General features: G+C 44.6%; 1 protein-coding gene across 1 annotated transcript in view; it reads left to right on the top strand.

Annotated features, from left to right (window-relative positions):
* The window catches only part of dcc (DCC netrin 1 receptor), a 681,343-nt gene that overhangs the window by 451,941 nt on the left and 204,426 nt on the right, over positions 1 to 24,976 (top strand). The window contains exons 11-12 of the mRNA XM_052458625.1: positions 3,110 to 3,248; positions 19,554 to 19,603. Coding sequence (XP_052314585.1) covers positions 3,110 to 3,248; positions 19,554 to 19,603 — 189 coding nt within the window. The remainder of the gene's footprint in view (positions 1 to 3,109; positions 3,249 to 19,553; positions 19,604 to 24,976) is intronic.

Here is a 24,976-nt window from a genome sequence, read left to right as displayed (position 1 = left end):
ATTCTCAACTAATGACACCTGCCTCTGATTGAGAACCATACTCGGCCGAAACATACAAATCCCAAAATCATAGAAAAACAAACATAGACTACCCACCCCAACTCACGCCCTGACCATACTAAATAATGACAAAACAACGGACATAAAGGTCAGAACGTGACAGATATGTAGACATTATTAAAGTGCCATTATTAACAGTCTAATGTCCTTGACGTAGAAGCTGTTTTTCAGTCTCTCGGTCCCAGCTTTGATGCACCTGTACTGACCTCGCCTTCTGGATGATAACGGGGTGAACAGGCAGTGGCTCGGGTGGTTGTTGTCCTTGATGATCTTTATGGCCTTCCTGTGACATCGGGTGATGTAGGTGTCCTGGAGGGCAGGAAGTTTGCCCCCGGTGGTGCCTTTTGCAGACAGCACCACCCTCTGGAGAGCCTTGCGGTTGTGGGCGGTACAGTTGCCTTACCAGGCGGTGATGCAGCCCGACAGGATGCTCTCAATTTTGCATCTGTAAAAGTTCGTGAGGGTTTTAGGTGACAAGTCAAATGTCTTCAGCCTCCTGAGGTTGAAGAGGAACTGTTGTGCCTTCTTCACACACTGTCTGTCTGGGTGGACCATTTCAGTTTGTCTGTGATATGTACGCAGAGGAACATAAACCTTTCCACCTCCTCCACTGCTGTCCCATCGATGTGGATAGGGGGTCTTCGTTATTTTGTTGACTTTGAGTGAGAGGTTGTTTTCCTGACACCACACTCCAAGGGCACTCACCTCATCCTTGTAGGCTGTCTCGTCATTGTTGGTAATCAAGCCTGCTACTTTTGTGTCGTCTGCAAACTTGATGATTGAGTTGGAGGCGTGCGTGGCCACGCAGTCATGAGCAGACAGGGAGTACAGGAGGGGGCTGAGCACGCACCCTTGTGGGGCCCCAGTGTTGAGGATCAGCGAAGTGGAGGTGTTGTTTCCTACCTTCACCACCCGTCAGGATGTTCACATGTGAACTTTCATGTGCCTTAATAACCATCTGTAAATACGAATGAAATGGTTTGTGTTGTTAATTTTCTTAGGTTGTCTGCTTGATATTTTTTAGATTTGAAACTGGGAAACTGTAAAAAATACGGTTTTAAAATAGGTTTTCTTCTGCCAGGTTTACATTTTCACTATTACAGTGCCCCCTCTCTCTCTCTCTCTTTCTCTCTCTCTCTCTCTCTCTCTCTCTCTCTCTCTCTCTCTCTCTCTCGCGCTCCCTCCTCCCTCTCTCTCTCTCTCCCTCCTTCTCGCTCTCTCCTCCCTCTCTCTCTCTCTCTCTCCCTCTCTCCTCCTCCCTCTCTCTCTCTCTCCCTCCCTGTCGCTCCCTACTCCCTCTCTCTCTCTCTCCCTCCTCCTGCTCTCTCTCTACATTTACATTTACATTTAAGTCATTTAGCAGACGCTCTTATCCAGAGCGACTTACAAATTGGTGCATACACCTTATGACAACCAGTGGAACAGCCACTTGCATCTAAATCTTGTTGGGGGAGAAAGGGGGTGAGAAGGATTACTTACCCTTACTTACCCTATCCTAGGTATTCCTTGAAGAGGTGGGGTTTCAGGTGTCTCCGGAAGGTGGTGATTGACTCCGCTGTCCTGGCGTCGTGAGGGAGTTTGTTCCACCATTGGGGGGCCAGAGCAGCGAACAGTTTTGACTGGGCTGAGCGGGAACTGTACTTCCTCAGTGGTAGGGAGGCGAGCAGGCCAGAGGTGGATGAACGCAGTGCCCTTGTTTGGGTGTAGGGCCTGATCAGAGCCTGGAGGTACTGAGGTGCCGTTCCCCTCACAGCTCCGTAGGCGAGCACCATGGTCTTGTAGTGGATGCGAGCTTCAACTGGAAGCCAGTGGAGAGAGCGGAGGAGCGGGGTGACGTGAGAGAACTTGGGAAGGTTGAACACCAGACGGGCTGCGGCGTTCTGGATGAGTTGTAGGGGTTTAATGGCACAGGCAGGGAGCCCAGCCAACAGCGAGTTGCAGTAATCAAGACTCCCTCCCCCCTCTATCTCCCTCCCTCCTCCCCCTCTCTCTCTCTCCCTCCCTCCCCCCCTCTCTCTCTCCCTCCCTCCCCCCTCTATCTCCCTCCCTCCTCCCCCTCTCTCTCTCTCCCTCCCTCCTCCCCCTCTCTCTCTCTCCCTCCCTCCTCCCCCTCTCTCTCTCTCCCTCCCTCCTCCCCCTCTCTCTCTCTCCCTCCCTCTCCCTCTCCAGCTGAAATGAAAAATTATTTCTGACAGCTTTTCTACTAACAATCACATGAGATGATATTAGGTATTTTTTTATTCATAACTCTTGTTATATGGCTATATGAGAAAGGAGGAAAGGCCTCGGGTATCTTTAATGTGGCTATACAGTATGAGCCACCGAATGTTTAATGAGTCATCCTCTGTCCTGAATAAATACTTACATGCTACTTGATATTAGACATTTTTCTGGCTGTTGAGAATGGCTGTGTTTTCTGATCATTAATTTGCTGTTGAAATCATTTGCTATGCACTACATGCTTTCAGGTCGTTATTGTAAAGAGGTATGTGTTCTCTCATGTGTTAACATTGCCAAAGCAAGTGAGGTAGATAATATACAAAAGTGAAATAAACAATACAAATGAACAGTAAACATTACACATACAGAAGTTTCAAAACAGTAAAGACATTACAAATGTCATATTATATATATATATATACAGTGTTGTAACAATGTACAAATGGTTAAAGGACACAAGGGAAAATAAATAAGCATAAATATGGGTTGTATTTATAATGGTGTTTGTTCTTCACTGGTTGCCCTTTTCTTGTGGCAACAGGTCACACATCTTGCTGCTGTGATGGCACACTGTGGAATTTCACTCTCTCTCTCTCTCTCTCTCTCTCTCTCTCTCCTCTCTGTCTCTCTCTCTCTCTCTCTCTCTCTCTCTCCTCTCTCTCTCTCTCTCTCTCTCTCTCTCTCTCTCTCTCTCTCTCTCTCTCTCTCTCTCTGTCTCTCTATCTCTCTCTCTCTGTCTTTCTCTCTCTCTCTCTCTCCACTCTCTGTCTCTCTCTCTCTCTCTCTCTCTCTCTCTCTCTCTCTCTCTCTCTCTCTCTCTCTCTTTCAGAGTGTGGAGGTGAACGGGCAGAGTTATAAGATGGAGGGACTTCAGAAGTTCACAGAGTACTCGTTATGTGTGCTGGCGTTGAACCGCTACGGCCCTGGGATCAGCACAGAGGACATGAGCATCACCACGCTTTCTGATGGTACTATACTACACTCACTCTCATCAGATTACTGTGTGTTTAACACTCACTGTCATTGGTTCCCTGACTGGACTCAGTGGTTCTGATTGGACAAGTTCAGGAAGACTTTCCTCGTTTCAGTATTTTTTCTTCCGTTTTGTGCCTCATGAATAGACCCCTGCTGTGTGTTTACTGAAAGTCACACTGTGACTTTCATGCCTTTCACTTCTGATTGCAGTGAGATAAACAGCTACATAATGAATGAAACTTAATTAAGAATTAATGACACAGTTTATCCTTTATTAAACTAATATCTCATTGCGTTTGACACACATGAGCTACCTGCAAGTTACGAGTCAGTGTATTCGTCCCAAAGGACACCCCATTCCCTGTATAGTGCGCTACTTTTGACCAGGCTGAACGCACTATGTAGGGAATTAGGGTGCCATTTTGGACAGGGTGGCTGTATGCATTCGTACAGTCTATTTTCTTGTTAATCCATTTCTCGCGGTGTCACTCAACTCTGATAGCCCACATGGCACCGCCATGAAAGAGGGAGGGAGGGAGGGAGGGAGGGAGGGAGGGAGGGAGGGGGAGGGAGGAGGGAGGGAGGGCGAGGGAGGGAGGGAGGGAGGAGGGAGGGAGGGGGAGGGGAGGGAGGGAGGGAGGGAGGGAGGGAGGGAGGGAGGGAGGGGGGAGAGGGAGGGAGTGAGAGGGAGGGAGCGAGCGAGAGTTAGCGAGGGGAGGGAGGGAGGGGGGAGGGAGGGAGGGAGGGAGGGAGGGAGGGAGGGAGGGAGGGAGGGAGGGAGGGAGGGAGGGAGGGAGGGTGGGAGGGAGGGAGGAGAGGGAGGGAGGGAGGGAATGAGAGGGAGGATGGAGGGAGGGAGGGAGTGAGAGGAGGGAGGAGGGAGGGGAGGGAGCGAGGGAGGGGGAGGGAGTTAGGGGAGGGAGCGAGGGAGGGAGGGAGAGAGGGGAGGGAGCGAGGGAGGGAGCGAGGGAGGGAGAGAGGGAGGGAGCGATGGAGGGAGCGATGGAGGGAGGGAGGGAGTGAGAGTGAGCGAGGGAGGGAACGAGGGAGGGAGCGAGGGAGAGAGGGAGGGAGCGAGAGTTAGCGAGGGAGGGAGCGAGGGAGAGAGGGAGGGAGCGAGAGGGAGTGAGGGAGGGAGTGAGGGAGGGAGCGAGAGGGAGCGAGGGAGGGAGTGAGCGACAGGGAGGGAGAGGGAGGGAGGGAGAGGGAGGGAGGGGGAGGGACATGGCACCGCGTTGGAACGGTCTGATTAGCTAGCACTGCTCCAGTGCTCTTAAAGAATCAGGACTGCCTGCCAAATGGCTCCCTATTCCCTGTGTAGTGCACTACATTTGACCACGGCCATAGGGCTCTGTTCAATAGTAATGCTCTACGTGGAGAACAGGGTGTCATTTGGGACCTACCCACAGCCCCTCAAACTGCAGATTGAGTTAGTCACAAAGACAGTCCCCTGGGACCACGGCAGCAGCTCTCGTTCCATTGGATGGCTCCCTTTAGAACATTGCCTACCCACTCGTTCCATTGGCCGCCTCCCCAGGAACATTTCCTACAGTATCTGCCTGCAGATAGAGGCCCCATCCTCTAGAAAACAGTCTGCACTACATTACCTGTAGATAGGGGATCCATCCTCTAGAAAACAGTCTCCACTACATTACCTGTAGATAGGGGACCCATCCTCTAGAAAACAGTCTGCACTACATTACCTGTAGATAGGAGATCGATTCTCCAACCAGAGGGGCTTATTCCCCAACCAGAGGGGCTGTATTCTTCAACCAGAGGGGCTGTATTCTCCAACCAGAGGGGCTGTATTCTCCAACCAGAGGGGCTGTATTCTCCAACCAGAGGGGCTGTATTCCCCAACCAGAGGGGCTGTATTCTCCAACCAGAGGGGCTGTATTCCCCAACCAGAGGGGCTGTATTCTCTAACCAGAGGGGCTGTATTCTCCAACCAGAGGGGCTGTATTCCCCCATAGAAATGTAATTACTAGAATGGCTATTGGCTGCCTCCCAGGAACATTTTCAGCAGGTACCTGCCTGCAGAGAGGAGACCTAATAATGTACAGGACCTGAGGCTGTATGTATTAAGTGTCTGAGAGTAGGAGTGCTGATCTAGGATCAGTTTTGGCTTGTCAATCGTACTGAATAAAATTAAACGAGAGGAGGGATCAGTACACCTCTGAGACGCTTGATAGCTACAAGAACCTGCTCTGTTGCGATTCCTGTTAGATCTACTCAAACTGACTTCTGTTTCATCATACAGTATGTGTACCGTGCAGCTAAACCGATCCTCCTGTTGGTGACAAGAGGTTTCTTTCCAAGATGTCTCGTCTCTCTCTCTCTCTCTCTCTCTCTCTCTCTCTCTCTCTCTCTCTCTCTCTCTCTCTCTCTCTCTCTCTCTCTCTCTCTCTCTCTCTCTCTCTCTCTCTCTCTCTCTCTCTCTCTCTCCCTCTCTCTGTCTCTCTCTCTCTCTGTCTCGTCTCTCTCTCTCTCTCTCTCTCTCTCTCTCTCTCTCTCTCTCTCTCTCTCTCTGTCTCTCTGTCTCTCTCTCTCTCTCTCTCTCTCTCTCTCTCTCTCTCTCTCTCTCTCTCTCTCTCTCCTCTCTCTGTCTCTCTCTCTCTCTCTCTCTCTCTCTCTCTCTCTCTCTCTCTCTCCTCTCTCTCTCTCTCTCTCTCTCTCTGTCTCTCTCTCTCTCTCTCTCTCTCTCTCTCTCTCTCTCTCTCTCTCTCTCTCTCTCTCTCTCTCTCTCTCTGTCTCTGTCTCTCTCTCTCTCTCTGTCTCTCCCTCTCTCTCTCTCTCTCTCTCTGTCTCTACTCCTCTGTCTCTGTCTCTCTCTCTCTCTCTCTCTCTCTGTCTCTCTCTCTCTCTCTCTCTCTCTCTCTCTCTCTCTGTATATATAAACTATTTTGTTTCGTGTCATTTCCCTCTTTCCTTATGGCTTTCATGTTGTCTCTGATTTGGATCCTAGTCTTCGACTGACTGGAATCAGACGTTGCTGTAGTTCCCTCTTTGCTGCTTCTCCCGGGAAAGAAGTCGTGGGCTATGAGAGAAAGTCGCTAACACAACGGAGGATCAGAGTGGAGTTTGTTCGGCTCCATGCAGCTTTAATTGGATCAAAAGTTGGACACTACGCTGGGCTACTGAACCTCACCTTTAATTGGATCTAAAACTGGAAGCTGCTATGCTTCGGTGGTATACCGTATATAATTTCTGGAGGACCGAGTTTTGAAATCAGTGGAATTATGATAGCTAAGGAGATGGAGAAGGTTCTGGCATTTGATTGCAAATATGCAGACTGAGTCAAAAAGAGAACACACACATGTTGTATAAAACGCCGGATTACATCTTCAAACTAAGGGCATCCGTGACAGAGAGGGAGAAGCATCTATCCTTGTACAGTGGGGCAAAAAAGTATTTAGTCAGCCACCAATTGTGCTAGTTCTCCCACTTAAAAAGATGAGAGAGGCCTGTAATGTTCATCATAGGTACACTTCAACTATGACAGACAAAATGAGAAAAGAAATTCAGAAAATCACATTGTATGATTTTTTATTTATTTATTTGCAAATGATGGTGGAAAATAAGTATTGCAAACATGCAAACAGCCTAACCAGCTCTGCTGGCAAGTACAATGGTCAGTGAGCTTTTCTCTCACTTGTGTCTGGAAGTAGCTAGAAAGTTAGCCAGTTAACTTGGGTGCTTGACTGCTGTTAGGTCAGAACGGACAATCTTACAACGCTCTGAGTTTACGGACGCCCAGAGCGCACTCTTGGCTCACTCAGGCACTCCAGATTGAATTTACGAACACACCCGTAGTATAAACCAGCCTTTAGTCTTCATATCTTGGGTCGTTCAGATTGTCTATCTCGATTTTCAAATGGTCCTAATTAATTAACTGGGATTGGCTGTCTAACATCAAGCTATTGATTTAACTGTTAACTGTTAACCCTGGGATTATGACTGTGATCTGCCGCTCTGGCAGGCTTTTCACTTCATGTGTCATGTAGGCCTACTACTAAAGGTATCAAAGGCAGGCTGAGAGGAGCAGGGATCGGGGGGGGCAGGCTGAGGCTGAGGGAGCAGGGATCAGGGGGGGACAGGCTGAGAGGAGCAGGGATCGAGGGGGGGGATCAGGCTGAGAGGAGCAGGGATCAGGGATCAGGGGGGCAGGCTGAGAGGCTGAGGGAGCAGGGATCGGGGGGGGGCAGGCTGAGAGGAGCAGGGATCAGGGGGGAGCAGGGATCTGAGAGGAGCAGAGATCGGGGGCCTGGGAACAGGCTGCCTGTTCAGGGGCAGGACAGCAGAGATCGGGGGGCTGCCGGGATCAGGCTGAGAGGATCGCAGGGATCGGGGGCAAGCTGAGAGGAGCAGGGATCGGGGGGGACAGGCTGAGAGGAGCAGGGATCGGGGGAGGAGGCTGAGAGATCGGGGGGGGCAGGCTGAGAGGAGCAGAGATCCATCTCTCTGTCACTGAGATCAGAACATATCCCACTAGACTCCATCTCTAATCCATCTCTTCATCTCTCTCTCTCCATCCCCATCCCTCTGTCACTGAGATCAGAACCTATCCCACTAGACTCCATCTCTAATCCATCTCTTCATCTCTCTCTCTCTATCCCCATCTCTCTGTCACTGAGATCAGAACCTATCCCACTAGACTCCACTCTAATCCATATCTTCTTCTTTCTCCAACCCTTTCTCCAATCAGAGCCTAGCCCACTCTGCTCTCTTATCTCTCTCTCCATCTCTCTCTCCATATCTCTCTCTCTATCACTCTCCATATATTTATCTCTATCTCTCTCTCTCGGTCACTCTCTGTTCAGAGCAAGGTGCCAAAAGGACCCTTAGGGTCTTCTTTTCCTCCCAGCTCCTCTCAGTCTCTCCCAGCTCCTCTCAGTCTCTCCCAGCTCCTCTCAGCCCCTCCCAGCTCCTCTCAGCCTCTCCCAGCTCCTCTCAGCCTCTCCCAGCTCCTCTCAGCCTCTCCCAGCTCCTCTCAGCCTCTCCCAGCTCCTCTCAGCCTCTCCCAGCTCCTCTCAGTCTCTCCCAGCTCCTCCCAGCCTCTCCCAGCTCCTCTCAGCCTCTCCCAGCTCCTCTCAGCCTCTTCCAGCTTCTCTCAGCCTCTCCCAGCTCCTCTCAGTCTCTCCCAGCTCCTCTCAGCCTCTCCCAGCTCCTCTCAGCCTCTCCCAGCTCCTCTCAGCCTCTCCCAGCTCCTCTCAGTCTCTCCCAGCTCCTCCCAGCCTCTCCCAGCTCCTCTCAGCCTCTCCCAGCTCCTCTCAGCCTCTCCCAGCTCCTCTCAGCCTCTCCCAGCTCCTCTCAGTCTCTCCCAGCTCCACTCAGCATCTCCCAGCTTCTCTCAGCCTCTTTCAGCTCCTCTCAGTCTCTCTCAGCTCCTCTCAGTCTCTCCCAGCTCCTCTCAGCCTCTTTCAGCTTCTCTCATCCTCTCTCAGCTTCTCTCAGCCTCTCCCAGCTTCTCTCAGCCTCTCCCAGCTCCTCTCAGCCCCTCCCTGCTTCTTCCAGTCCGTCTTAATCCCTCCCAGCTCTTCTCAGCTCCTCCCGGTCCCCAGGACTCTCTTATAGGTCCTGATTGTCTCATCGTATTACCTTCATTCCAGAGCTGAGAGGGTTAAGAGGGCTGCAGTCAAGTATCTACAGTCAGATCCCATTAGCTGTGGCTTGCTGAATGTTTCAAATGAGCCCCAAGAGCTGCCTTTTTCCACCTCCTACTTAATTAATGCTGTCGTAATGAATCCACCGGGCCGGCTGCAGCCACTTCTCTTTCTCTATTTACTGCCGGCTGGCTTCTCCTTTCTCTCTCCAAGGTAATTAATGACCTTTCGCCTCCTACATGCCGCCAGTCCACACGCCAGTCACTCGTCCACCACGGCCCAAAGCCATTCTGGTAGTTCGGTCCCAACGTACCCCGGCTGGCCTCACACATGCCATGACACCAACCTCCATAGTACCCAACACCACCTGTGGACTGTGTACTGCCAGAACCAGGCTCACTACACCTCTCCAGTCAATTGTATGAGCTGAATAGTATATTTGATCTAGCTGTCACTGATAACAATAAAAAATAATAACTGGGTTAAAATACTTTACACTTGAAATGGTAAATAGTACTTCTTGTTTATAGGTACATTCTCGCATGTGTATTTTAATGAACGTTTGAGTTTTAACTAATACTATTAGCATTTAGCGTAGCGCATTTGCATTTCCAGATGTCTAGATGGGACGCCTGCGTGCCAGGTAGGATCAAGAGGTTAATCAGTCAGATGAACTCGTGGATAACGGTTGAATGTCTCTGAGGACAGTATTGTCATAGCGTTGAATATCGTTAAATGTGAAGACTTTATATTATCAAATCAATTCTCTACGTGTAGTTTAGTAATGCGATTAAACTAATCATGTTTACTTTAATTAAATAGAAAGTCGGGGCACCACGTGAAAATGTTTAAAGCGTATTTATTTCACGAATTAACTCTTTCGATATGTTCATATCTTATCGATTACAGTCACTTGTTGATGTATTATTACCGCATCAGTCATATTCTGAATGTCACAAACCCTTGGATATCTGCACCCTATCACATAGATCATGAATCAGTGATATACAAATTGGCTTAATTATGTATGTACTAACTAACTTAAATATATCACAGAATTACATAAACACACACACACACTATAGGTCATACATTGTTTACTGACATGATAGAAAAGTCCCTAGTTGGCTAAGCCGATATGACTGCTTGGTAGACAAAGGAAAGGGGCGGGGACTGTTCAAGAGCGGGAAACTCAGAGAGATTTCACTGTGATACAGTAGATAACTGCACTCGTTAAATGCTAATCATTTTTACGTGAACAGCCGCTCCTTTGAAAAGAAATAGCATTTTGCATCTTTATGAGTGTAGTCTTTGTTGTCGCTCTCTGCGATCGCCGGGTTCGTCTGCTATCATCAGAGAGTCTCTGGTTACGTTCCCCAGAAGTCCCAAGGTCTTTCGTGGTTGTAGTTGTTATAATGGATGCTTCAGAGTACTGTTCGTAAATGTTCTTTAACAGACTAACGTATTTAAACAGCTGCAGCCTGAATAATTCACTCTAGTTTGCAGATTTCTTAACCATTCAAGGCACCCACCATTACCCTGGGTCCCTTTGTCATCGAGTAGTACTTCTTCTCTTTTGAAATTTTGAGTTCCAGCCATTTCAAAGTATGATCTCAAGTCTCTGCGTTTTTGACCTTTGAGAGTTGCCAACGTAGCTAACGCTTCATGTTTTCTGATCTAATGAACATTTTGTCAGGAGCCATCTCCTTGGAATGCGGTTCCATGACGCCTGATGTAATGTCTGGGCTCACGGGGCTCGTCCACTGACTAGTAAAAGTGTTATATCTTGTTTAGAAGGACAACATCACATTACATCTTCTCACAAATAGTTTCATATTTAATCATATACATTCCACAACATTTAGATGTATATCTGATACATTGTGAAAGCTCTTAAAGTTACAATGTTTCCGTTATAACATCTTTAATGATATCACCATGCAGTAAATGTTGGACATGATTATTATTTAAAAGGACCATTCCAACTGGTTGGAACACAGACATATTGTTACGTTAGAAAAACGTTGTGACGTTCAAGTTACCGTTACCGTGCAATGTGGTGACAACGGGAATCTCAACGTTCATCTTGGCAGAGTGGGGAAAGGAGTTTCGATATTTACGACCGTCATAAAACAGATGACTTCCCGCTCTCCCCTTCTACGAGACAGAGCACGCTGTAGAGACGGACCCACTGTGACACTAATCCTTCAGATCGTCACAGGAGAGTCATGACAGTATGAATGAAGTCAGAGACAGTTTTGCGAGCCAATGCTAACTAGCGTTAGCGCAATGACTGCAACGACTATGGGTACGACAACTTCCTTCACCGAATATCATACTGTCCCTTTAACATCGCCACGATTCACAAAACCAGAAGCAGTTTCAAAATATATGTGTTTCTTGTCGTAACCCCCCTCCCCCCATAGCAGGTGATGGCAGTTATTTTCATGACCCCCCTCTATTATAATAGCTGTTTAAAGTATGGTGGTCTCCAGTGGCCTCTTCCTCTGAGTGTATAGAATGCTGTCATGATGGATGAGTTCTATAAAAAGGTCAGTCTTGTTACACGTCATTCATGTTACTTAATCAGGTCATTCTAAAGATTCTAAAGGGGTCGTTTCCATCCTGCATGCCCATTGGCCGGGCTGGAAAGAACCTGTCATAGATAAGGCTGGTGGAGTCTCTTTAATGCCACCATTTCCTTTGTTCTCAATGATATCTGACTAGGGATTTGTCCCAAATCCTTTTTCCCACTATAGTGCACTACTTTTGAATACAGGCATATGGGCCCTGGTCAAAAGTAGTGCAACTTGGAACACAGCCACTTCATCCGTACCTAGTCAAAGAAAGCACAGCTCTGCTTCCTTCCTTCCTTCCTTCCTTCCTTCCTTCCTTCCTTCCTTCCTTCCTTCCTTCCTTCCTTCCTTCCTTCCTTCCGACCTTCCTTCCTTCCTTCCTTCCTTCCTTCCTTCCATTCATCCTTCCTTCCTTCCTTCCATCCTTCCTTCCTTCCATCCTTCCTTCCTCTGACTGATTCAACCGTTTACCTTTTCCACAGGATATGTACTTCAATTACTTAAATGGGGATCAATTTGATGATTCATGTTCAGTGCTCTACAGTGGAATAACAGACTTATTTTATTTACAGTTTTTCTCAATCGCTTTGGCTCAATTTTTGAACAATGATTATTATTTTTTTTAAAAACCTCTTTTTAAACCTCTTAAGGATTTTTTCAATTTTCGCCTAAAATGACACCCAATTGTAACAGCCTGTAGCTCAGGACCTGAAGCAAGGACATGCAGTAGTACCATTTAAAAGGAAACACTTGGGAGTTTGTGGAAATGTGAAAGGAATGTAGTAGAATATAACCCATTAGATCTGGTAAAAGATAATACAAAGAAAAAAACAAATGTTCTTTTTTTTTTTTGATACAATCATCTTTGAAATGCACAAGAAATGCCATAATGTATTATTCCAGCCCAGGTGCAATTTAGATTTTGGTCACTAGATGGCAGCAGTGTATGTGCAACGTTTTAGACTGATTTAATTAACCATTGCATTTCTGTTCAAAATGGTCAAGACTGCCCAGATGTGCCTAATTTGTCCTAATTTTAACTTTTCATGCATCGGCATTCGTGGGTTTGATTACAGGCTCAAAATGACCATAAACAAAGACCTTTCTTCTGAAACTCGTCAGTCTATTCTTGTTCTGATAAATGAAGGCTATTCCATGCGATAAATTGCCAAGAAACTGAAGATCTCGTACAACGCTGTGTACTACTCCCTTCACAGAACAGAGCAAACTGGCTCTAACCAGAATAGAAAGAGGAGTGTGAGGCCCCGGTGCACAACTGAGCAAGAGGACAAGTACATTAGAGTATCTAGTTTGAGAAACAGATGCCTCACAAGTTCTCAACTGGCAGCTTCATTAAATAGTACCCGCAAAACACCAGTCTCAACGTCAACAGTGAAAAGGCGACTCCGGGATGCTGGCCTTTACCAGTACGTCCAGGTAAACCATTGGTGTGCACATGGTATATTGTACAGGGACTTTTAATGTACTTCAATGATGCCTGTATATACTTCTTGAAGTTCTAGATACCCATAAGAATAGAAATATTTCTAGTTTACTAAACTGTCTGATTGTAGAATATACAACACTAACATTACATATTGTTTCTGTGTTACTATATAGAGAATAATGGAGCTGGACGGACGTGAAATGACCCACACTCTTGTTTTTGTGGACGAGGCTGGGTTCAATCCAAAGGTAGTAGACGTGGCCGCAATCTCATTGGACGCCGAGGCACGATTGACACACCAGGCCAACGTAGGGGCAATACTGCCATTTCTGAGAAATGGTGTAAGCACACATATTCCACACATTGGGCCCTATAACACCCAGCTTCTCCTGGCCTTCCTGAATACACTGTACAGAGACCTAACACCAGAACACCAAAGAGGTTTAGTTAGACCAGATTATGTAATTGTGTGGGATAATGTCAGCTTCCACCGAACCAACATTGTGAGGGAGATGGTTTGCTGCCCATGCACGGATAATAATGGAGTTCCTTCCACCATCCTCCCCCGTTTCTGAATCCGATAGAACAGGTTTTGTTCAGCATGGAGGTGGAAAGTATATGACTATCGGGCACAAGATCAGATGTCTCTGTTAGATGGTATATGACTATCGGGCACAAGATCAGATGTCTCTGTTAGATGGTATATGACTATCGGGCACAAGATCAGATGTCTCTGTTAGATGGTATATGACTATCGGGCACAAGATCAGATGTCTCTGTTAGATGGTATATGACTATCGGGCACAAGGTCAGATGTCTCTGTTAGATGGTATATGACTATCGGGCACAAGGTCAGATGTCTCTGTTAGATGGTATATGACTATCGGGCACAAGGTCAGATGTCTCTGTTAGATGGTATATGACTATCGGGCACAAGATCAGATGTCTCTGTTAGATGGTATATGACTATCGGGCACAAGGTCAGATGTCTCTGTTAGATGGTATATGACTATCGGGCACAAGATCAGATGTCTCTGTTAGATGGTATATGACTATCGGGCACAAGATCAGATGTCTCTGTTAGATGGTATATGACTATCGGGCACAAGATCAGATGTCTCTGTTAGATGGTATATGACTATCGGGCACAAGATCAGATGTCTCTGTTAGATGGTATATGACTATCGGGCACAAGGTCAGATGTCTCTGTTAGATGGTATATGACTATCGGGCACAAGGTCAGATGTCTCTGTTAGATGGTATATGACTATCGGGCACAAGATCAGATGTCTCTGTTAGATGGTATATGACTATCGGGCACAAGATCAGATGTCTCTGTTAGATGGTATATGACTATCGGGCACAAGATCAGATGTCTCTGTTAGATGGTATATGACTATCGGGCACAAGATCAGATGTCTCTGTTAGATGCTGTTTTGTGAGGACATCACAGGCGATCATTGCAGGGGATGGTCGCGCCACATAAGGAGATTTTTTCAGCTCAGTGCATCTCAAGGAAAAACATTACATGTGATATTGATGGTAATCTCTGGCAAGACAAGAGCAACAGGAACAGCAAGAAGATGGGAACTTGTAGCGACTAACGACAAATCTAGCGACTTTTTCTGGTGTTATTGGAGACTTTTGTCGACGGAGATACAATGAAGTGTTTTTTCAGTGTTGCTTTTTTTTGTATGTCATTTTGTGGCAAATTTGTATGTCAGAAATACAGTTGAAGTCGGAAGTTACCATACCCCTTAGCCAAGTACATTTAAACTCAGTTTTTCACAATTCCTGACATTTAATCCGAGTAAAAATTCCCTAAGGTCAGTTAGGATCACCACTTTATTTTAAGAATGTGAAATGTCAGAATAATAGTAGAGAGAATAATATATTTCACCTTTTATTTCTTTCATCACATTCCCAGTGGGTCAGAATTGTACATACTCAATTAGTATCTGGTAGCATTGCCTTTAAATAGTTTAACTTGGGTCAAACGTTTTGGGTAGCCTTCCACAAGCTTCCCACAATAAGTCGGGTGAATTTTGGCCCATTCCTCCTGGCAGAGCTGGTGTAACTGTGTCAGGTATGAAGGCCTCCTTGCTCGCACACGCTTTTTCAGTTCTACCCACACATTTTCTATGGGATTGAGGTCAGGGCTTTGTGATGGCCACTCCAATACCTTGACTTTGTTGTCCTTAAGCCATTTTGCCACAACTTTGGAAGTATGCTTGGTGTCATTGTCCATTTGGAAGACCCATTTGCGACCAAGCTGTAACTTCCTGACTGATGTCTTGAGATGTTGCTTCAATATATCCGCATAATTTTCCGGCCTCATAATGCCATCTATTTTGTGAAATGCACCAGTCCCTCCTGCAGCAAGGCACCCCCACAACATGATGCTGCCACCCCCGTGCTTCACGGTTGGGATGGTGTTCTTCGGCTTGCAAGCCCCCCCTTTTCCTCTGAACATAACAATGGTCATTTTGGCCAAACAGTTCTATTTCAGACCAGAGGACATGTCTCCAAAAAGTACAATCTTTGTACCCATGTGCAGTTGCAAACCGTAGTCTGGCTTTTTAATGGCGGTTTTGGAGCAGTGGCTTCTTCCTTGCTGAGCGGACTTTCTGGTTATGTCGATATAGGACTCGTTTTACTGTGGATAGAGATACTTCTGTACCTGTTTCCTCCAGCATCTTCACAAGGTCCTTTGCTGTTGTTCTGGGATTGATTTGCACTTTTCACACCAAGGTACGTTCATCTCTAGGAGACAGAACTGGTCTTCTTGCTGAGTGGTATGACGGCTGCGTGGTCCCATGGTTTTAATACTTGCGTACTATTGTTTGTACAGATGAACATGGTACCTTCAGGTGTTTGGAAATTGCTCCCAAGGATTAACCAGACTTGTGGAGGTCTACAATTTTTTTCTGAGGTCTTGGCTGATTTATTTGGATTTTCCCATGATGTCAAGCAAAGAGGCACTGAGTTTGAAGGTAGGCCTTGAAATACATCCTCAGGTACACCTCCAATTGACTCAAATTATGTCAATTAGCCCATCAGAAGCTTCTAAAGCCATGACATCATTTTCTGGATGTTTCCAAGCTGTTTAAAGGCACAGTCAACTTAGTGTGTGTAAACTTCTGACCCACTGGAATTGTGATACACTGAATTATAAGTGAAATAATCTGTAAACAATTGCATAAAGTAGATTGTTCTAACCGACTTGCCAAAGGTACAGTTTTTTAACAAGAAATGTGTGGAGTGGTTGAAAAACGAGTTTTAATGACTCCAACCTGTGTATGTAAATCCCCGACATCAACTGTATTTAAAAATGGAAATGTGAATGTTCTGTGTAGGTGTAACACATTGCTTAATAAATGTACTGTATATGTACAAATAGAAATGTCCTTTTTTCTGTGTACTACAGTATTGACTTTTCCCGGTGAACTTTGAACTACCGTTGAAATCAGTATCTACAAAGCTCAGTGTGATACACAATAAGCATTCAGCTAGACACAGGTGACCTTCTGGTATAGTATAGTATAGTATAGTATAGTATAGTATAGTATTGTACAGTACAGTACAGTACAGTACAGTATAGTATAGTATGGTATGGTATGGCACAGTACAGTACAGTACAGTACAGTACAGTACAGTATTGTACGGTATAGTACAGTATAGTATAGTAAAGTACAGTACAGTATAGTACAGTGCAGTACAGTATAGTACTGTATAGTACAGTACAGTATAGTATAGTAAAGTACAGTACAGGATAGTACAGTATAGTACAGTACAGTATAGTACAATATAGTACAGTACAGTATAGTATAGTATAGTGCAGTATAGTACAGTACAGTATAGTACAGTACAGTATAGTACAGTACAGTATATTACAGTATAGTACAGTATAGTACAGTACTGTACATTATAGTACAGTATAGTACAGTACAGTACATACAGTATAGCATAGTACAGTATAGTACAGTACAGTATAGTATAGTACGGTACAGTATTGTATAGTACAATAGAGTATAGTATAGTACGGTATAGTATATTATAGTACAGTATAGTATAGTACGGTATAGTACAGCACAGTATAGTACAGTATAGTATAGTACAGTATAGTACAGTACAGTATAGTATCGTATAGTATGGCATAGTACAGTACAGTATAGTATAGTATGATATAGTATAGTACAGTATTGTACAGTATAGTACAGTACAGTACAGTATAGTATAGTTTAGCATAGTACCATATAGTACAGTATAGTAAAGTACAATATAGTACAATATAGTACAGTATAGTATAGTACAGTATAGTACAGTATACTACAGTGCAGTACAGTATAGTACAGTACATCATAGTACAGTATAGTATAGTAAAGTACAGTACAGTATAGAACAGTACAGTATAGTACAGTATAGTACCATATAGTATAGTACAGTATAGTATAGTACAGTATAGTATAGTGCAGTATGGTACAGTACAGTATAGTACAGTATAGTATAGTACAGCACAGTATAGTATAGTACAGTACAGTATAGTATAGTACAGTATAGTACAGTATAGTATAGTACAGTATAGTATAGTATAGTATAGTACAGTATAGTATAGTACAGTGCAGTATAGTACAGTACAGTATAGTACAGTACAGTACAGTATAGTACAGTATAGTATAGTACAGTATAGTACAGTACAGTATAGTACAGTATAGTACAGTATAGTACAGTGCAGTATAGTATAGTAAAGTACAGTACAGTATAGTACAGTATAGTACAGTTTAGTACAGTATAGTACAGTATAGTACAGTATAGTACAGTATAGTACAGTATAGTACAGTATAGTACAGTATAGTATAGTACAGTACATTACAGTATAGTACAGTATAGTATAGTACAGTACAGTGTAGTATAGTACAGTATAGTATAGTACAGTATAGTAAAGTACAGTACAGTATAGTACAGTTTAGTACAGTACAGTATAGTACAGTTTAGTACAGTATACTACAGTATAGTACCGTACAGTACAGTATAGTATAGTACAGTACAGTATAGTATAGTACAGTATAGTACAGTATAGTATAGTAAAGTACAGTACAGTATAGTACAGTTTAGTACAGTACAGTATAGTACAGTTTAGTACAGTACAGTATAGTATAGTAAAGTACAGTACAGTATAGTACAGTTTAGTACAGTACAGTACAGTATAGTATAGTGAAGTACAGTACAGTATAGTACAGTATAGTACAGTACAGTATAGTACAGTACAGTATAGTACATTACACTACAGTATAGTACAGTATAGTACAGTATAGTACAGTACAGTATAGTACAGTTTAGTACAGTACAGTATAGTACAGTATAGTACTGTACAGTTTAGTACAGTATAGTATAGTACAGTACAGTACAGTATAGTACAGTACAGTATAGTACAGTATAGTATAGTACAGTATAGTACAGTACAGTATAGTACAGTATAGTACAGTGTTCAGTGCTCTACAGTGGAATGACAGATTTCTGTTAATGAAGTGTTCAGAGCTCTACAGTGGAATGACAGATTTATGTTAATGAAGTGTTCAGTGCTCTATAGTGGAATGACAGATTTATGTTAATGAAGTGTTCAGTGCTCTATAGTGGAATGACAGATTTATGTTAATGAAGTGTTCAGTGCTCTACAGTGGAATGACAGATTTATGTTAATGAAGTGTTCAGTGCTCTATAGTGGAATGACAGATTTATGTTAATGAAGTGTTTAGTGCTCTACAGTGGAATGACAGATTTATGTTAATGAAGTGTTCAGAGCTCTACAGTGGAATGACAGATTTATGTTAATGAAGTGTTCAGTGCTCTATAGTGGAATGACAGATTTATGTTAATGAAGTGTTTAGTGCTCTACAGTGGAATGACAGATTTATGTTAATGAAGTGTTCAGTGCTCTACAGTGGAATGACAGATTTATGTTAATGAAGTGTTCAGAGCTCTACAGTGGAATGACATATTTATGTTAATGAAGTGTTCAGTGCTCTACAGTGGAATGACAGATTTATGTTAATGAAGTGTTCAGTGCTCTACAGTGGAATGACAGATTTATGTTAATGAAGTGTTCAGTGCTCTACAGTGGAATGACAGATTTATGTTAATGAAGTGTTCAGTGCTCTACAGTGGAATGACAGATTTATGTTAATGAAGTGTTCAGTGCTCTACAGTGGAATGACAGATTTATGTTAATGAAGTGTTCAGTGCTCTATAGTGGAATGACAGATTTATGTTAATGAAGTGTTCAGTGCTCTACAGTGGAATGACAGATTTATGTTAATGAAGTGTTCAGTGCTCTACAGTGGAATGACAGATTTATGTTAATGAAGTGTTCAGAGCTCTACAGTGGAATGACAGATGTATGTTAATGAAGTGTTCAGTGCTCTACAGTGGAATGACAGATTTATGTTAATGAAGTGTTCAGTGCTCTACAGTGGAATGACAGATTTATGTTAATGAAGTGTTCAGTGCTCTACAGTGGAATGACAGATGTATGTTAATGAAGTGTTCAGTGCTCCTCCTGTTGGTCTACTTCATCACGATAGGACTGTAATAGGTCTGAACTGATCTGTTACACATGCGGTAAAGCTGTTTTGTATTTGAAGACTCACGTGTTTCTCTGTTTCTCCTCTACAGTACCGAGTGGCCCTCCACAGAACATCTCCTTGGAAGTAGTTCTGTCAAGAGTGAGTACATGCATTTTATCATTCAAGATATATAATGTGTACAGTACCAGTCAAACATTTGGACACTAAGGGCTTTTTTTTCAGGGTTTTTCTTGATTTTTTTACTATTTTCTACACGGTAGAATAATTAGTGAAGACATCAAATATTTTAAATAAAATAACACATATGGAATCGTGTAGTAACCAAAAAAGGTGTTAAACAAATACAAATATATTTAATATTTGAGATTCTTCAATGTAATCAACTTTTGACTGGATGCACACTCTTGTCATTCTCTCAACCAGTTTCACGAGGTAGTCACCTGGAATGCTTTTCAATTAACGCATGCATATCATGTGTATCATTTACCATGTAAAATGTCAACGCTTTAAGTAGATTGTACCATCATAATAAAATAAACTAAATAGTGGTCTGACGAGTTGGGCTGTTGGACTTTTCAAAAGTTGACATACTCTTCACTCTGAGACCCACAGGAGCTCTATTTTATGGACAGAAATATCTCTACTTCCCCCTTCCAGCTATTTGGGTCTGTCTGTATGAACCTGAACGCTTGATTAAGCACATTGCTAGAATCCAGAATGAGCTGCCGTGCTACCAGACAGCCTGTTTATGCCAGAGTGGATCCCTGGAGTGGCAGAGGGATTTAGTACAGGCCAAAAGTTGTGTTGTGTTTCAGAAAAACAGCTTGCAGTGGCTGGGCCCCCTACAGGCTTCAGTGGCTGGGGCCCAACGTGCTCCGTTTGGCTTCTGACGAGGGCTTGTTGCCTCTCTTCTGCTGTGCTCTGCTCTCCCTGTCCTGCTAGTTGAGGCTGATAGAGATGGGGGTGGGTGGGGGGGGTTTAGGAAGAAAGTAGATAAAGTGAGGGAAGTACATGCCAGATCTTGGCCTGGAAGTTCCAGCCTCGGACATATTCTACTAATCCTTTTCTTATCTCAGTGTTTTTCTGTTAACCTTGATACAAGGGAGTTAACCTACTGTTCTACAGGGCGCCCCCCCGCACCTCTCTGATTCAGAGGGGTTGGGTTATATGCGGAAGACACTTTTCAGTTGACTAGATATCCCCGTTTACCTTTCCCTACTCGTTTATTTCAACATTTGCAGTAGAAATCCGGAGAGATAGAACGCCCATTCAAAAGCAGAAGTGTAGGTCTGAGACAGAGCTATTCGTATTCGTTTACTGTTGGTATTTTCTGTCAAAGAGTAGCAGTTGTCAGTGAATAGCAAGCCAAGGATCGCTCACCACACCATAGCTTTGTGACTACATAGATATAGATATTTCTATTGATGGATAGAAACTGTACTATACAATATATAGCCTAGTGGTTAGAGTGTAGAGGTGGCAGGTAGCCTAGTGGTTAGAGTGTAGAGGCGGCAGGTAGCCTAGTGGTTAGAGTGTAGAGGAGGCAGGTAGCCTAGTGGTTAGAGTGTAGAGGTGGCAGGTAGCCTAGTGGTTAGAGTGTAGAGGTGGCAGGTAGCCTAGTGGTTAGAGTGTAGAGGCGGCAGGTAGCCTGGTGGTTAGAGCGTAGAGGCGGCAGGTAGCCTGGTGGTTAGAGCGTAGAGGCGGCAGGTAGCCTAGTGGTTAGAGCGTAGAGGCGGCAGGTAGCCTAGTGGTTAGAGCGTAGAGGCGGCAGGTAGCCTAGTGGTTAGAGCGTAGAGGCGGCAGGTAGCCTAGTGGTTAGAGTGTAGAGTGCAGCAGGTAGCCTAGTGGTTAGAGTGTAGAGGTGGCAGGTAGTCTAGTGGTTAGAGTGTAGAGGAGGCAGGTAGCCTAGTGGTTAGAGTGTAGAGGCAGCAGGTAGACTAGTGGTTAGAGTGTAGAGGCAGCAGGTAGCCTAGTGGTTAGAGTGTAGAGGAGGCAGGTAGCCTAGTGGTTAGAGTGTAGAGGCAGCAGGTAGCCTAGTGGTTAGAGTGTAGAGGAGGCAGGTAGCCTAGTGGTTAGAGTGTAGAGGCGGCAGGTAGCCTAGTGGTTAGAGTGTAGAGGCAGCAGGTAGCCTAGTGGTTAGAGTGTAGAGGTGGCAGGTAGCCTAGTGGTTAGAGTGTAGAGGCAGCAGGTAGCCTAGTGGTTAGAGTGTAGAGGAGGCAGGTAGTCTAGTGGTTAGAGTGTAGAGGCGGCAGGTAGCCTAGTGGTTAGAGTGTAGAGGAGGCAGGGTAGCCTAGTGGTTAGAGTGTAGAGGAGGCAGGTAGCCTAGTGGTTAGAGTGTAGAGGTGGCAGGGTAGCCTAGTGGTTAGAGTGTAGAGGCAGCAGGTAGCCTAGTGGTTAGAGTGTAGAGGTGGCAGGGTAGCCTAGTGGTTAGAGTGTAGAGGCAGCAGGGTAGCCTAGTGGTTAGAGTGTAGAGGAGGCAGGTAGACTAGTGGTTAGAGTGTAGAGGCGGCAGGTAGCCTAGTGGTTAGAGTGTAGAGGAGGCAGGTAGCCTAGTGGTTAGAGTGTAGAGGCAGGCAGGTAGCCTAGTGGTTAGAGTGTAGAGGTGGCAGGGTAGCCTAGTGGTTAGAGTGTAGAGGCAGCAGGTAGCCTAGTGGTTAGAGTGTAGAGGTGGCAGGGTAGCCTAGTGGTTAGAGTGTAGAGGCGGCAGGTAGCCTAGTGGTTAGAGTGTAGAGGAGGCAGGGTAGCCTAGTGGTTAGAGTGTAGAGGAGGCAGGTAGCCTAGTGGTTAGAGTGTAGAGGTGGCAGGGGTTCCAGCCTAGTGGTTAGAGTGTAGAGGTTCTGGTCTAAAGGCAGGGGTAGCCTAGTGGTTAGAATAGGGTTCCATAGGGTGGCAGGGTAGACTAGTGGTTAGAGTGTAGAGGTGGCAGGGTAGCCTAGTGGTTAGAGCGTAGAGGCTCTAACGCCTCGTGGTGATGATGGATTAAAATGGATTCTTCAGATCCGGTCACATTGGATTGAACATTATAGTTTACATCTCAAATGGCACCCTATTCCCTTTATAGGGCCCTGGTCTAAAGTAGTGCACTATATAGGGAATAGGGTTCCATAGGACTCTGGTCTAAAGTAGTGCACTATATATAGGGAATAGGGTTCCACAGGGCCCTGGTCTAAAGTAGTGCACTATATATAGGGAATAGGGTTCCATAGGGCTCTGGTCTAAAGTAGTGCACTATATATAGGGAATAGGGTTCCATAGGGCTCTGGTCTAAAGTAGTGCACTATATAGGGAATAGGGTTCCATAGGGCTCTGGTCTAAAGTAGTGCACTATATATAGGGAATAGGGTTCCATAGGGCTCTGGTCTAAAGTAGTGCACTATATAGGAATAGGGTTCCATAGGGCTCTGGTCTAAAGTAGTGCACTATATAAACATAAAGGAATAGGGTTCCATAGGGCTCTGGTCTAAAGTAGTGCACTATATAAAATTGGGCGTGCAAATTATTCAGAATAGGGTTCCATAGGGCTCTGGTCTAAAGTAGTGCACTATATATAGGGAATAGGGTTCCATAGGGCTCTGGTCTAAACCTGTAGTGCACTATATGTTTTGGATCATTGGGAATAGGGTTCCATAGGGCTCTGGTCTAAAGTAGTGCACTATATATAGGGAATAGGGTTCCATAGGGCTCTGGTCTAAAGTTTGGTGTGTCAGTCTTGGCACTATATATAGGGAATAGGGTTCCATAGGGCTCTGGTCTAAAGTATCCAAATCCGTGCACTATATATAGGGAATAGGGTTCCATAGGGCTCTGGTCTAAATTTAGTAGTGCACTATACTGAAAGGGGGCTGAATAATTTTGCACGGCCAATTTTTCAGTTTTTGATTTGTTAACAAAGTTTGAAATATCCAATAAATGTCATTCCACTTCATGATTGTGTCCCACTTGTTGTTGATTCTTCACAAAAAAAATACAGTTTTATATCTTTATGTTTGAAGCCTGAAATGTGGCAAAAGGTCGCAAAGTTCAAGGGGGCCGAATACTTTCGCAAGGCACTGTGTATCAACAATAATAATTTGGTTACGTTTTCGTTAGTTTACGTTATTTATTTTTATCCAAGTGTTCAGTCAAATTTGTTTATGGTGCTTTGTTACAATTATGAAACAGAAACACTGGATTTATTAATGATGAAATTATGAAAAATGTTCCACCCATGAGGCCACGTGGTCATTTGACTGTAGGAAATAACAAATACACTTCATGTCGGGGTTTTCTATATTTTGTCATATATATGTTCCCTGTAATGTCGTTAAGGGAAGCTGGTGGATTCGTAAGATGGACGAGGGTTAGATAGTGTGTGCAAGGCTCTGCTGTCTGTGTCTGTGTGTGTGTTTGTCTGCAGCTGTGTGTGTGTGTTTGTGTGCGTCTGGATGTGTGTGTGTGAGTGTGTGTGTGTGTGTGTTTGTCTGCAGCTGTGTCTGTGTCTGTGTGTGTCTGCGTGTGTGTGTGTGTGTCTGCAGCTGTGTGTGTTTGTGTGTGTCTGTGTGTGTGTGTGTGTGTGTGTGTGTGTGTGTGTGTGTGTGTGTGTGTGTGTGTGTGTGTCTGTCTGCGTGTGTCTGTCTGCGTGTGTCTGTCTGCGTGTGTCTGTCTGCGTGTGTTTGTCTGCGTGTGTGTGTGCGTCTGCGTGTCTGTGTTTGTGTGTGTCTGCATGTGTGTGTGTGCGTCTGCGTGTGTGTGTGTGTGTCTGTGTTTGTGTGTGTCTGCATGTGTGTGTACAGTAAGCACATTTTCAAGTAGCTCTTATACAGCCGTGCAGCTGCTCTCCTGTCCTCTATTCACATGGACACCTGCTTGAATGTAAAACACCAAATACCAGCAATTGCTATGATCTTAGTCTGCCAGCAATATAATCATTCAAGATTTAGCTAAGATTCAAGCCTGTGATTAAATGTCTGCTGAACAATGTGAGAGTAATTATCTACGAGAAATGAATACCAACTCTGCATTTATCCTTGTCGTTCTGCCATTTTATTAGCAATATTTTATTTTGTGCCTGAGTCCCAAATGGAATCCTCTTCCCTGTTTAAAAAAAAACAAAACACTTATTTTCACCAGGGCCCATAGGGTGTCATTTGGGACTCGTTCTATTTTCCCATTCTGGTTGAAAGACCAGGGCAATCAGAGTGCTAATGCGCATGAACTATTCACTTCCTCCTCCACAACTCAGTGCAATATGTAAAGTGTTGAGGACAATATAATTGTGATTGTCCTGGATATGAATTAACCACATGTCAACCGACTGTACTGTGTGTATGAGTTGTCTTCTTATAGGTGGTAGGAAGCAGCTGTTACACAGCCTTCAGTAACCTGGTAGGATACAGCTGTTACACAGCCTTCAGTAACCTGGTAGGATACAGCTGTTACACAGCCTTCAGTAACCTGGTAGGATACAGCTGTTACACAGCCTTCAGTAACCTGGTAGGATACAGCTGTAAAACAGCCTTCAGTAACCTGGTA

This window comes from Oncorhynchus keta, chromosome 12 (assembly GCF_023373465.1).
Source record: "Oncorhynchus keta strain PuntledgeMale-10-30-2019 chromosome 12, Oket_V2, whole genome shotgun sequence".
Taxonomy (NCBI): domain Eukaryota; kingdom Metazoa; phylum Chordata; class Actinopteri; order Salmoniformes; family Salmonidae; genus Oncorhynchus; species Oncorhynchus keta.
This window is presented reverse-complemented; position numbering and strand designations above follow the sequence as displayed.